Genomic DNA, 14,416 nt, shown 5'->3' on the forward strand with positions numbered 1-14,416 from the left:
GCTGGGTTGCAAGGCTGCCCGCAGCCTCTGCAGCGCCAGTTCGATCCCCGGCTGCTCCCCGGCCACCGGAGGAGGGTCCACATGGCGCGCAGCCCTCCTGCCGCCCGCTGCTCCCTCAGCAGTGTCCTTCGGTCCTTCTGCCTGCTCGGCTCCCCGCTCTGGCTCTGGGGGATCCTCTCACCCTCCCGCGCTTCTAACTGTACCCAGTGCATGTATAATAAATAATAAATAAATAAATAAATAATAAATAAATAAATAAAAATGTTTTTTAAAAAAAAGATTCCTAAGAGGGAATTCATAAAAAAATATATATGCTTAAAAAAAAAAGTGGCCGGGCCTCCCCGGTGGCGCAGCGGTTGAACGCTGGGTTGCGAAGCTGCCCGCTGCTCTGCGCAGCGCCGGTTCGATCCCCGGCTGCTCCCCGGCCACCGGAGGAGGGTCCACATGGCGCGCAGACCTCTCCTGCCGCCCGCTGCTCCCCTCAGCGGTGTACTTCGGTCCTTCTGCCTGCTCTGCTCCCCGCTCTGGCTCTGGTGAATTCTCTCACCCTCCCGTGCTTCTGACTGTACCCCGTGCTTGTATAAATAAATAAATAAATCTTTAAAAAAAAAAAAAAGTGGCCGCTTGGGCACCCCAGACCGTACTGGTGGGGGTGCCCCCTAGGCACACACGCTCACCCGGGCACACACTCATATTCACACGCCCTAGAGAGAGCAGCAGCTGGCGTGAGGGCCGAGGGGACCCTGGTGCTCCCCAACCTGGGACAGGCCGGCGAGGCCCAGGCCTGTGGGAGGTGGGGGGCTGGGCTCCGCATTCTCACCCACTGAGCCACCAAAATAAGGGGTTTGCAGCTTGTCCTTTAGAGAAGGCGGACGGCGAAGCCAAGCCCAGTGCACAGAGTCGCCAGGGTCTCCACGCCTGCCGCTGCCCTGCGGGGTCTAAACCCAGAGCAGGGTCCCTCAGTCCTGCAGGGGCTACACCATCCAGCACTGGTGCCTGGCCAGAGCCCGGGGTCCCGGCCACCCACGGCTGGGCTGCGCAATGTCCTTCTCTGACTTGCCGTGCCCTGAGTCGACGCGGACCCTCCTTGCTGTCTGTCCTGCAGGATAACCTGGGACGGGAAGGGGAAGATGCAGATACGGGACCCGACAAGGGCAGAAGAGGGGGTGTATGGGTGCTCCGTGGCCAGCCCTCTCGGCTCAGATGCAGAAAGCTCCCCCGTGCTGTTCGCAGGTAAGCCTGGGCTTGGGGCAGCACAGGGCACCCCACTGCCAGAGCAGGGTCTCTGGGCCCCCCTGCGGTGCGGGTGGAGGCAGGGCAGCGTGGCCTGTGAGGCTGGTGCTGAGGGCCGCGCCTTCTGAGGGACCCTCCGGTGAACGCCTTTCCGAGCATCGGAGCTTGCTGGACAGTTTACCCGTGCGCGCATCCTGCAAGCTCGGGCCGTCCCCTGGGGCGGCCCCGCCTCCTCCTCAGCCTCGGGTGCAGGGGCCCTTCAGGAAGCCATGACTTCCACTCTCTCCCAAGAGGCAGGTGGCGCCCTGCGGCTCTGGCTTCCGGCTCGCGGGAGGACCTGCGGGGGTGTGTTGGGGGAGCCGGGCGCCTGCCACCCCTTGGCAGGGCGTGGGGGCCCCTTGACTCCAAGGATCCCGGTCTGAGGGTGGACTCCAAGCCCCCCACACACACTCCCGAGGAGGCTTCAGCCTCGCCCGGCTGGCTTGTCCCTCCTGCGAGCCCCCTTTTTCCAAAAAACAGCGGCTCTGGACTTCCTGGGGGGCTAAACACCCCCCAGCAGCCGAAAGTCTCCCCTAGTCCATCCAGAACAGTCCACGCCAGGCAGGCTGGTCAGGCCCTCAGAGGACGACCTCCCCACGCCCGCCCACATGTCTCTGACACTGGCCCAACGCAGAGCCGTGCGCTCTCCAGAGCTGCCTCCCAGCACATGGCAACCACGCCGGGGCAGGCGCAGGGCAGGAGAGCAGGCTCCTCCGGGCTCCTCTGGGGCTCAGACCCTTCGGGAGCTCGGCCCTGGCTCACAGGAGACACCTGAGAGGCCGCCTAGTGCCCACAGCCCTGCAGTGCTGGGAGAGTGGCCCGGGGCGAGCGGGCACCATCAGCATCCCCAGCTCCAGCACACATGCGCCGCGGCGCCTTCACACGCTGACGCTCAGGGCCGTGGTTCTGGAAATCCAGGCATGAAACAACCCCGAGTCTCTGTGCCCTTGTCAGGTCACCTGGTCCTGGGATGCCAGGTTCTGCTCTGCCCCACAAGGGCCTCGGGGCCCGTCCCACCTGCCTGCGCCCCCCCACCCCCCGAGCTGCCGAACCTTGTGGACGAGGGACTGACCCTCTGTTTCGGGTAGAAAATTCTCTCAGCCCGTGTGTGGCTGCTGCAGTGGAGTCTCTGGACACCACGCCACGCCCTCCGTCCACTCGCCTGCCTGTCTGTGCACCCGTCCATTCACCCCCCCCACCTGACCACTCGCCCACACAGCACGCACACGTCCATCTGTTCACCCACGTGCCCGTCTGTCCATATACGTGCCACCCCTCCGTCCACCGCCCCTGCCCGGCCCGCATCTGCCCGCGGCCCCCAGGCTGTGCCGGCGGGTCCAGGCTCCACACAGGTGCAGATGCAGCTCGGTTTCCAGGAGCAGCAGCTTGGCCCTAATGTTGTCTCCTGCTCCCTTTGAATTAAGAGGCGCCTGTCATCTTGTCTATTGAAAGAAACACCAGCAGCCCGGAGCCCGGCCGGCTGACCGTTGTGGTTGGAGGCATCGTGGAGGTGGCCCCGGGAGCCAACGTGACCATCCAGTGTCCTGTGCGAGGTGAGGGGGCCTGGGGCAGCGGATCGGCCTCCTGCCACGATGGGGCACCCCGAGGCAGAGACCGGCCAGTCCCTCGGGCTAGGACCTGACCGCTTGCTCAGCGGTGCTCACGGGGGCAGACCCACGCAGGGAGGTGGTGGCAGAGTGCAGGGGCTGGTCAGCCTCCCTGTGGACGTAGCCAGCCGGGCCCCGGCCATTCATCCGGGCCTGGGCTTGGTGAGTGGTGTCTGGGCGCTGTCGGCTGCACTGCTCACTCAGACGCAGACGCGCCTCCCTCCGGCCATTCCGCCTCCTCCAATCCGCCTCCTCCATTCCGCCTCCTCCAGCTGGCCCGCCCCCTGGGCACAGAGACTCCGTCTACACAGGCGCTGCCCGCCGTGGACTCTAGGGGCCGGGGTCGTTCTCGAGGCTGCTGGCGGAGGGGAGAGCCTCTCTTTTGAGGTGCCTTGTCCCTGCAGTTTGCTGGCATCACCTCCACTCTTTGCAGAGCTGACTCTAGGGGCTCCCAAGTTTCAGGGAGCTCCTGTGGTTGCGGCCCCTCAAGACAGGTGCTGCCCAGCTCTGTTTCGGGGGGAGGCTACAGGGGAACTCGGGACCACAGACCGTCCAGCCACTGCCGTTGGCTTCCACACTCTGAGAGACCGGCAGCTGGTGAGGTCACGCTCCGGGGCGAGGCTGTGTTCGGGGATTTGGCCACATGATCTTGTGCCACAAAGACCTCCTCAAAACCCAGCCCCGCAAGGGCATCATCAAGCCTGGTCGCAGAGGCTCCTGATGCAGCCAGACATCGGCGAAATCGCGCTTCCCTGCGTTAGCCCTGAAGCCCCCCAACAGGGAAATGCTTTTAACTTTGTGTCCTCTGCTCCCCACGGCCCTGGCGTCTCCGCCTCCCAGGCTTTCTTGGCTGCCACGGGCTCGGGGCCAGGCCCCGCGGGGCAGGCGGCCCTTCCCGAGGCGCAGAGCTCACCCTGTGGGTGGAGGCTTTCCAGCAGGTGTGAGCGTTCGGAGTCCCGGACACCTCCAGGCCCTGAGCGAAGGCACAGCTGGTTGGGTGCCCTGTGACCCAGATTCCAGTCTGCTGCTTTGGTTCTTAAAAATAATCCCAGTGACGTAAAAACCCGCATGCGCAGAAATGTTCCTTCCGCGCTGTACGTGTTGCAGAAAATGGAAGGAGCTTCAGTTTCCAGAAACGAGGCGATGGTCTGATCGTGCTGCCGTCGTACAGTCTGCGCAGCCGCCGGCCGATACTGATGAGTCCCGCGTCTGGAGCAGTTCTGAGCCTTCGCCACGGGGGCAGCTCGCGGCTGTCCCTTCCTCTGTGTCCAGGCCCTTCACTCCCGCACTCCACTGTTGAGAACCCTCTCGCCCCGGATGTGTCCCAAAGGGTCAGCTCAGGGCTCCCCCGGGACCCTGTCCCTCTCCCAGCCTGCACCAGGCAGCTCCAGCTGCGACCCCAGAGCCCCTTCTCGACCAGGTTTCTCAGGGTGCTCTTACACCCCCACGTGAGACCCCGCGGGCAGTATGCGGGCCCCTCTGAGCGGCGGCCACACTACAGCTGAGTCGGGGCCACGCCGCAGGCAACGTATTAACTTGGAGACTCAGAAACTTGGTGGAGCTAGAAACAGGATGTCTTCGGCCTGATGGCGACACCCAGGAGCCAGAAGCGTCGGCCTTGCTGGCGACGGACCCCGTGACCCCGCCTGAGGCCCATGAGCTGGGCGCCCGCTGTGCTCCGTGCTGCTGCCGAGGCCTGTGGTGCCCATGCCCGGCTGGCAGCTCCGGTGCAGGATGGGGAGGCCGCCGGCACCAAGTCCAGGTGCTGACCGCTGGCAGAAGCCCATCCAGGAACCGTCCAGACACCATCGAGGGAGCCGCCTGCACAGGGCCAAGTGTCCGTCGCCTGGCCGAGCCAGGGTGGCCGCAGAGCGCCAGGACAGAGCCTGCTTCCATCTCGCGGGGACCGTGAGGTGCCCAGCCCAGCTCGGGGCCCACACGAGGTGCCCCACGCGCGGCTGAGGCGGTCCAGGCACACTGCGCAGGTGTGAGCGCTCGGCGCAAGGGCGGGAAGTGAGGGACGTCCGCTGTGGCAGGAATACCCAAGAGACCTGGGACCGGCACAAGCCCTCAGGGACAGGGCAGCTGTCCCAGATGGCACCTCCTCGGTCAGAGGGGCAGTAACGGCGGGCGCTGTGGGGGGAACTGGGCCGTCTGGTGCACCTGGTACTGCAGCCACGCTCCATGCACGTCACCTGGTGGCAGCCCCTTTGGCGGAAAGCCCTGGTCACGCCAGCCAGTGCCCGCCGCAGGAGGGGACGCCACAGCCGGTCACCACAGGCCCAGATGCCCCCCCAGATCAAGTGGGGTTCCCCTGAGTTCTGTCTTCGCCAGCCCAGCAGATGGCTGAGACGGCTCAAGATTTGGGCACAGATGTTCCATCCACCCCCAGGACCCCTGCTTCCAGGCCCCACGGTCCAAGGAAGGCCTGCATTTACCAGAAGCATCAGGGACTCCGACTGCTCCCCGAGGCCTCTGTGCCCCTGCAGGAGTGTTGGTGCCCGTCAGGTGTGGCAGCCGCCCTCTGGGGTCTGCTGTCTCTGCACCCCGCAGCCCACGGCTCTCCCGCGCCTCCCAACAGCAGACTGCCCTCCTGCCGCGCAGAGCCGCAACCCCAGAGCCCCTTCTGGGGTCGCGGTTCCTGGCCCCTGCCTGCCAGCCCTGCCTGCCAGCCCATCAGTCACTCTCACTCTCCTGCTACAGAAACAGAAACCCGAACCGCCACCGCCCTATAACGTGACCAGTCCCGCCCGCAACTTGTGGTTGGAACGCGAGACTCTGCCACCCATCAGACCGCCCTGGAGTTGTTCTCAGGGCTATGCCCTGTCCCGCCTGTGCTTCTCCCATAGGTGTCCCTGCACCCAATGTGACGTGGTCCCGGACAGGAGGCCCCCTGGGCGCCGGTGCCACCGTCCTGCCCGGCGGGTCCCTGCTGCTGCAGAGCGTGTCCACCGACGACGGCGGGAGCTACATGTGCATAGCGGCCAACGCCCTGGGCACGACCTCAGCCGCCTCCACCCTCCGCCTGCTGGGTGAGTGCCCGTGGGTGCTTCCGGAAGGGCGCCATCAGCTTGCTGTCGGGCTGGCTGAGCAGACCAGCACTGGGGTCCTGACGGTCGCTGCCGCTGCCTCTGTAGTGAGTGCTCGGCCCACGCTGACCGCTCTCCGCAGGGAGGGAACCGCCTGCAGCTGTGCTGCTGAGAGCTCAGGGGCAGCAACGTCCCCTCCAGACCAGCAGCCTCCAGTGCAGCCTTTGCCTGTTTAGCAGGGCCCCAGCCTTCAGCGAGGCCGCACGGAGCTGCTCCTGCTAGTGGGCTTCCTGCCCTGTGACCAGCACACACATGCACACGTGCACAAGAACACGTGTGCAAACAAACACACAGACTAGCACATGTGCATGCATGCACAACACACTCGCATGCACGTACACAATGTACACGTGAACACAGCATGCCCACACCACATGCATACATGCACAGCATGCATAGTAACGTGCGCACACAGCATGCTCATGTGCCTGTATTGCATGTGTGTGGCACACGTGCTCTGCCATGCACTGTGTGTGGTGCACATACATGCACAGACACGGGCATGCACAGAGTCCTGCTGTGTCATGTGTGCGCGCATGGAGACTGTGGGCATGGGCCCCCCCCAGGGAGCAGAGCCCGCCTGCCTGCCCTGGCCTCGAGCACCTTCCCGTTCCCACCACTCACAGCTGCCCCAGGCCTGTCCTCTTGGGGCTCCGAGGCCGGCACTCGGGAAGCTCCCCCAGCCCACGGCCCAGCACCTAGAGCCCCCGCCCAGTGGGCCCTGATGCCATGGTCCAGCTCCTGCCCAGAGCCCCGCAGGGGAGCAGCTCAGGCCCTTGGCCCCGGGAGTGTGCTCTCCATCCTGAGCGCGAGGCTGGGCGCCCGCAGATAGCCAAAGCGCGGCTCCTCAGCAGTTAGTGGCTCCTGGGCCCCCACAAGCCCGCAGGAAAGCTCGTCCGGTCCTCGCCCTCCCTGAGCGCCTGCGTGGAGGAGAGCTGGCTCCGCCTCGGCCAGCCCGTGCCCCTCACTGTCCTCAGAGCAGAGACCACCTGGCAGAGAAGCGGCACTTCCCGAGGGCCTTGGGACGCCAATGCCCCAGACACCCGAGGAGGGAACCGCAGGCAACAGCCCCAGATGGGGGCACCCTGCTCCAGGTGGGCACCCACGGGCAGGCGGGTGGCTCCTCGGCTGCTGGCCCCTCCCGGGAGGGCACCTCAGGCTGGTGTCCTGCTGAGAAATGATCGCCTTGTGTGGACACCAGCGGGGAGATTTGCTTAGGATTCTGGAATCAGGTTTTTCATTTTCCTCCTGTAACGCGTGATCCCTCATGTGGCGCGTTCACGTGGGGTCGGGGAGCTGACCAGTGTCAAGCTGGAGGAGCCGCTGCCTGGACACCTCCGCCCCCCAGGGAGCCTCTGGCAGCCCCAGCGGCCCCTCCCCCATGCGATGCTGTGCAGGGCAGGTGACACTGCCGTCCCTGCGCCTTGGCTCACGCGGCCACTGGGCCTGCCTCCACCTGCAGGGCCCTTTTGGGGGTGTGGCAACTGGACACGCTGCTCGGCTGCCTGTGGCTCCGTAGGAGCCCGCGTGCGGAGACACCAGTGCCTGATGGCCGACGGACAGCGGGTGAGGGAGGCGCTGTGTGAGCACCTGCCGAGGCCACCAGCTGAGGTCCAGCCCTGCTGCGCCCGGGACTGCCCCTCCAGGTATGTGGCCACTACCCCCAGGCAGCCGGCGGGCTGGGGACGCGGGGCTGGACCTGGTGACGGGCTCAGCACGAGCTGCCTGAGCCTTCCGCAGCCGTGGTGGTGTGGCGGGCTGGCCAGCCGGGACAGCAGGCTTGAAAGTCACTAAGAAAGGACGTTCTGGCCTTGCGCTGGCCAGTGGCTGGGCTGCCCGGCGGTGCTGTCAAATCCCTGTACACCCTCAGCTGGCACACGGTGCATCCCTAGGCCACCTGAGGCAAAGTCAGGAATGCCTGTCCTGCGTGACAGGGGACATAAGTCAAGGGTGAAATGTCCAGCCACACTCTGTGCCACCAAACCTGACCCGCCCCGGGCCCCAGGTCTCAGCCCTGCACCTGGATACCCTCACACAGATGCCCCCTGCCTGGACAACCCTCGCCTCGGTGCCCCTCCCCTGGGCCTGCCTCACCTGGATCCCCTCTCACCTGGGCCCCTCACCTGGTGCCCACCACCTGGACCCTCCCCACCTGGACCCTGTCTTATCTGGACGCTCTCATCTTGACAACCTCTCACCTGCCCCCCACCGGGTTCCCCCCCACCTCGACCTCCTCTCACCTAAGCCCCCGCTCACCTGGGCCTCCTCTCTCCGAGAACCCTTTGCCCACTTGAATCTATCCCTGTGCGGAGTCTCAGCCACCTCTGTCTCCTGTGTCTCCTCCCCATGGGTGTCTCCTCAAGCCCTTTACTCCATAAACTGAACCAACAGAGAAGCCCCGGTGACCCACGTGACCCGTCTTGAAGCTTCTCGCTGCTCTTAGGACCGAGCTCGGCTTCCTGCCTGGTGTCTGTGGCGTCCGCCTGCGGGGCCTGAAGTGGTGCCTCGTGCTCGGGGTGCCCAGCGGCATTTGCTGACTGGATAAGTGAGGGGACAGAGGCGCTCCAGGACAGGCCTCCCTCGGGCCCCGCAGTGCCGCCCTCGCGTGCCTCACGTGCCCCTCCATCCCTCAGGAGAGGCTCCGGTCCTGCCCCTCTCTTGGCCCGCGGGCCCAACCCCCCCACCTGCCTGCAGCCCCTGAGCCCCTGCTCTTGTTCCAGGTGGGTGGCGGGCGCCTGGTCCGCCTGCTCGGCCACCTGCGGCAGTGGGGTGCACAGGCGGCAGGTGACGTGCCAGCGCCGGGCAGCCCGAGGGACCATGCAGGTGACAGCTCCCCGCGCATGCGCCTCCAGGCCCAGGCCTCTCGGCAGAAGGCCGTGCTCCAGCGCCCCCTGTGCCCCATGGGGCAGGCACCCAGTGGCCCAGGTAGGTTCACACCTCCTCGGGCGTGTGAGCACACCTGCCCCTGCGTGCCTGTGGCCCCCCCAACCCCAGTCCACTGGACACTCCCCGGGGGCCTCCCAGCTGCAGCCAAGCGCCACAGTTTAGCCTGTTCCTCTGTCTGTCTGTGCACCACGGGTGAGTGTTGAGAGTGTATTTGTCTATTTCCTGATGACAATTCTCTTCTACCATCACCCCCTTCAGCCCCATCCGTGTTGTTGCAAATGGCAACAACAAATCTTTTGACAAAGATTTTGTCACTTTTTATAGCTGCGTAGTATTCCCCTGTGTGTAGATACCACCTCTTCACCCGCCCACCTGTCGCTGGGCATTCAGGCTATTTCCGTGGCTGCCATTCTGCCTCCAACCCAGTCTCCACCCTGCAGCCAGGGCAGCCTTTTCCAAAATGCCAGTTGGGCACCATAAGAAGTGCTGCGATGACCCGAGAGTTCCAGTGTCCCTTCATAATAAGTCTGTGCGTTCTTGGATAAACACCTAGAGTGGAATTGCTGGGTCAGGCATTTTTTGATATTTTTGAGACACCTCCGAGCCGTGTCCACGGGGCTGGCCCATCTCCATGCCCGCCACAGCGCACGAGGCGCCGCTCTCCTCACACCCGCGCCAGCACTGTGGTCTCGGCTCCCGTGATGGCCGGTCCTGCGGGAGCACGGTGGCCCTGGCACGAGCCGCGTGTGTCTGCGCTATGGCCCCTGCCTTCCTGCGCGAGCCGTTCAGGGCTCTCCATCCGCGTTCTGTTGTGCTCTGCGCAGGGGAGGGCAGAAGGGGTGTCCAGGCTGTGGGCTCTGGGGAAGGGCTGTGTGGCCCTTGGGTTGCGCCCCCGCCTGGACCCACAGGGCAGCTCTGCGGTGCTGCTGGCCTGAGAGGTACCTCTGGGGGCCGCCGGCTCACGGGGCTCCCACCTGTGCTTTGTTCCAGTGCCCCAGACACTGCCTGGGCCGCGCTGGGAGGCGGCCACCAGAGCAAGTCCCCTGTCCGCCCCACAATGCATCTGACTCGGGCTGCGGCGCCCCCAGGAGGTACCTACCCCGCCCTCGGGCAGCTCCCAGCCCCCATAGGCTCCGCGCAGTGGCGATACCTGCTAAGTCGTGACTCCTTACCGGCCCTTCTGCTGGCGGGCACTGCTCTGCAGTCCCCCTGGCCAGCTACTGTTTGTGGTCACGCGTAACCGGGAGTTGACCCCCAGCTGGAGACGCCCCAAGAGGGAAAACAGGGTGCTGGGATTAGGCAGCAGTTTCCCTACAAGGCCGGAGCGGCCGGAACGACTGCCTTTGGGTTCAGCTCCGTCCCCCGGTCCTGTGCCCCTTGTCTGCCTGGACCTGCTTGCTGGTTGCGGCAGAGCTCGGCGGGGGGTGAGACACGCTCTTGTCTTGCTCAGGCGCTTGAGCAAGAAAGGCCTTCCTCTCCCTGTGTAAGGCCTGAGCCGCGGGCGGTTCGGGTGGGGCAGCTCTGTTCCTGGGGCCCGCGTGCCCGACTCCTTCCTCCGGAGACCAGGCCCCGGACAGCCAGGGCCCCGTGCGCCCCCACACACCTGCCGCCTGGTCTGCAGAACAGGCCCGGGTTGTCCGCGAGGCGTCACCCGGGGGAAGTTCCGACTCCTGCTGAGTGCGAAGCGCCGGGGCTTCCTGGACAGATGCGCACGGCAGCCGGAGCCTGGGCGCGGCCAGCTGCCTGGGGAGCAGCCGGCTCCCCCCTCCCGCCCGCGGGTCTCCTGCCTGGCCCTCAGACTCGCCAGCTCGGTTCCGGGACCGACTTCCTCCCCTTCATTGTGGGGTCGCGCCTCATCCCCTGCCAAGGGGCACCTGCCTGCCCCGGTCAGGCCCCGCCCGGCCCCATGCGCAGGGCGGCTGCGTGTCCCCCAGCGGTGCGGCCCGCTCCCACCACGGCCCTCGCTGGTCAGGCTTGCAAAGGCGTTGCCAACCTGATGGAGAGAGACGCGCGCGTGGCTCGTTGCAGTCCCACGTGGCGGGCGCCTTCTTACACATTTTTGGCTCTTTGCGTGTTTCTCAAACCCGCTCTCCGGTGTCCACCCTCCCCCTCATCTGGCCAAGCCTGGCCCTCCGCTGAGGACTCCTCCCGCCCCTCCACCCACCACGCTCCGGCCGCTGGCCCACACCACCCGCCGCCAGGGCCTTCGCTCCCAAATGTGCATCTGGACACGCCGGCCCCGGCCCGCTGACGAGAGCCAGCCTCGGGCTCCGTGTGCCCAGGGTCCACGCCCTGGCCTGCAGCGCCGCGTGTCCAGGCCTGGCCGCCGCCCCCCCTTGCCGGGCCCCGCACTCTGCCCTGTGGCCACCAGGCGTGCCGCTGCCCCCGTTGCGCCACCCACCTCCGCGGCACAGCAGGAGGCGCAGAGCAGAGCAGAGAAGGCGCGGGCTGGAGGGAGCTGCGGGAGGCTCGAGCTGCTCAGATGGGGCTTTCGTGAAAGGAAGGAAACGGCAGGGCCCCCCGCAGCGCGCCCTGGGGCACGGCGCATTAGGACCGGTCCTGGGCGGTGTCCAGGGAGGCCCCGCGGGCCCGGGAAGCTGCGAGCACGGTGGGCGCCGGCTTGTCCCGGGCCGCGGGGACCTGCTCTCCATCCTCCTCCTCTGCTTTCCTTCCAGACCCGCCCTCCCCGGGAACTGCTCCGCGGGGGCCCGCGAGGCCTGCTGGCGGCCGGGCCCCTGGAGGCCCTGCGGCGCGGCCTGCGGCCGGGGCGTCCAGTCTCGCACCATCCACTGTGTCCACGCCAGGAGCTGCGTGCCCGTGGCCCGGCGGCACTGCCTGCAGACGGAGAAGCCCGCCTCCTGGCGGCCCTGCCTGGGGCTCCCCTGTGACAGCACGCACCCCCCGCAGGAGCCACCGCGGCCCCCGGCCTGGTCCTGACCTGCCCCCTCCTGCCCGCTGGTGGCGGGGCTTAGATGTCAGGCCAGCTGAGGGACTCGGGGGCTGGGAGGAGCCGCGGGGCTGCTCTCTGCCCACGGAGCGCGGCGCCGCCTGCAGCCCCGCCGGCCTGGGCCTCGGCCCCGCAGAGGCAGCCGCGCACGGAGCCGTGGGTGCGTCCACGTCCCGAGACTTTCTGTAAAACCCAGACGTGTGTGCCGGGTCTAGGGGCGGGTCCTTGGCCCCCTAAGTTTTCCAGGGAGTCCATGACCTCCCGAAGCTGAGCCCTGCTCTCCGCTCCATGGGGGCTGTGAGGGCCATGGGGGCCCACGGCGGGGACGTCCACTGCAGGCTGAGCGCTGAGCCTGCCGGCCTCGCCCACCCTGCCCCCCTCCTGGCCCCATCCCACGTCGTCCAGGCCCCCAGGCCCCTCCTGGGTTCGCAGACCCAGCTCCCGTGGCATGTGCTGGCGCCTCTGGGCCTGCAGTGCCTGCACCTCCGATGGGATGGGGGGCCGCGGGGCGTCGCTGGGAAGACCCAGGACACGGCACCGCCTCTTCCCGACAGTACTCGCCTCTGTCAGAAACCGCTCTGTCGTGGGCCGGCACAGCGGTGCCTCTCTCGGATTTTGCAGTCGGCCCCAGGCGGCCGCAGTCAGCCCTGCGCCCTGGCGCCCTGGGCCTGGCCACCCTGACCCCGACCTCGTGCCTCTGCCCTGAGCTGGACCCGCCCCCGCGGGGTGAGGCCCCTGCGCTGAGCAGCCCTGCCCGGCGTCCACAGCCTGCAGGCTCCTTGGGCAAAGCAGGCGTCCCCTGGCCCTGTCACCTGACCAGGCGCTGGTTGGCCTGGGACAGCACCCCGGATGGGCGCGGGGCCCGTCACCGCGGCCACACGGCTGGCCCAGGAGGGATCCAGGCAGCGCCCTCGGAATCAGAAAGGACCCTCCTTCTCTACTGACTTTGAACTGTGCTCAAACCTTTCTTCCAAGAGCTGTGAAGGAGACTTTTCCCAGCGCTATTCTCTTGCACACACACAGAAACCAAAGCCTTATTATACCTAATTTATGCATAAGATAGTACTGCTGAGGATTTTATTTTGGAAAAATTATAAGAAAGTAATGTAGGTATGAGACAGGATTTTTGCAGTCAGTATTTGTTGCGCTTAGCAGGTGTCTCCGTGCCCCCCGTGCGCGGGCGGGTGAGGCGCGGGCTTCGGCTGTCACCCCGGGCGGGCGCGAGGAAGGGACGCTGAGTCAGGCGGGGGGCGGGCCGCGACGGCCGGGCAACCCGAGGCGGCGGCCTGGGATGGGGCCGCCGTGCCGGGGATGCGTTGGGGCAGGGGAGCCTGGGAGGTGCTGCTGCGGGGACGGGTCGGCCGGCACAACCCGCGGCTCCTCCCCAGCAGCGCAGAGCTGAGCCTCACGGCGGGGCCGCTTCTGGATTTGGAGACCGGCTGCCCAGTGACCTCAGGAGGCTGTGCCCGGCCGGGCCTGGTCACGGGGAAGGGCCAGCGCCCCTGGCCGTCGGGACCCGGCCCGTGCCGCCTCGGCCGCACCCCAGCCTGCTGACCAGGGGCGGGCGGGGACACGGCGGGCAGCGAGGAGGTCGCCAGCCCCGAGGCATTCGGCACCGCTGCGAGGCTGCCCGGCGGCTCGAGCGCGAGGCCCGCGTGAGGCCCGCTGCGCCCCGAGACGTGAGGAGGGCTCCGCCCCGGCCGGCGCGGGTGGAGACACGGGCGTGTGTTCTGGGTGCGGAGTCCCTCCCGCGCCCCGCGTGTGCAGCGCGGCCCCGGGGGTCCGCCGAGGCCGTTCCCGGTGGGGACCCCCGCCCCCGCGCCGCGGCCGTCGAGGCGTCTGCTCCCGCCTGGCAATCCTGAAACGAGCGGCCTTTGGTGCGGCAGCGTCCTGCGGTGGCCGTGGCCGGCGCGCTGGGCTTGGCCCTCGGGCGCTGGGCTGTGCTGCCCTCTGGAGGACGGCCCAGCTCCACGGAGGCTCCGCCGAGGCCCCTCCACCCCTCTCACCCCCAGCTCTTCCCCCGGGAGTTGGGAAAAGGCCCGGCAAGGGCCGAAGGGGGACGGACACCAGGTGGGCGCCGGAGAGAGGAGGGCCTGCCCCTCGCCCCGGCCCTCGCGCGCCTCGGAGTGGTGGGGAGCCCCAGCCCTCGGGGTTCCTGGTGGGAGGCAAGCACCCCCCGTCTGCCGAGGGCTTCGGCGTCCTCGGGGTGCATGTTGAAGACAAAAGTCAGTCATTTTACAGTAATTTGTGAGACTGTTGGCCTCAGAGCCCGGGAGGTGGCCAGCGACCCCCCATGTCCCAAGGTCCTCCTCTCCCCCCGCCGCGCAGACCTCGGCCTCCGCCCACCCCCCACCCTCCGCTTCTCTCGCGGGCCCGGGAGGGGCGCATGGTCAGGAGGGAGGGGCAAAGGTAACACCTTCGTTTCCAACTCCGGTTTTTCTGTGAAATCCTTTTTCTTGGAAGTTGGAGATACTTTATAATCTTCAGTAACTAACAAAGGACATTTTTAAAATCTGGATTTTGCCATCCAAGCACCGGCGTAAGACCCGAATCTCTGCCCCGTGCTGTGAGTGCCCAGCGCTTACGTGGCAACTAAGGGCGCACAAGGGGCAACT

General features: G+C 66.8%; 1 protein-coding gene across 1 annotated transcript in view; it reads left to right on the forward strand.

The window, feature by feature from the left end:
• The window catches only part of ADAMTSL3 (ADAMTS like 3), a 71,268-nt gene extending 59,477 nt beyond the window's left edge, over positions 1-11,791 (forward strand). The window contains exons 21-28 of the mRNA XM_037509960.2: positions 1,106-1,233; positions 2,697-2,825; positions 5,729-5,911; positions 6,946-7,062; positions 7,431-7,614; positions 8,689-8,893; positions 9,179-9,279; positions 11,530-11,791. Of these exons, the coding sequence (XP_037365857.2) occupies positions 1,106-1,233; positions 2,697-2,825; positions 5,729-5,911; positions 6,946-7,062; positions 7,431-7,614; positions 8,689-8,893; positions 9,179-9,279; positions 11,530-11,791 (1,309 nt within the window). The remainder of the gene's footprint in view (positions 1-1,105; positions 1,234-2,696; positions 2,826-5,728; positions 5,912-6,945; positions 7,063-7,430; positions 7,615-8,688; positions 8,894-9,178; positions 9,280-11,529) is intronic.
• The last annotated feature ends 2,625 nt before the right edge of the window (positions 11,792-14,416 follow it).

Source organism: Talpa occidentalis, unplaced genomic scaffold (genome assembly GCF_014898055.3).
Source record: "Talpa occidentalis isolate TD23 unplaced genomic scaffold, MPIMG_talOcc4v2.1 talOcc4.14, whole genome shotgun sequence".
Lineage (NCBI taxonomy): Eukaryota > Metazoa > Chordata > Mammalia > Eulipotyphla > Talpidae > Talpa > Talpa occidentalis.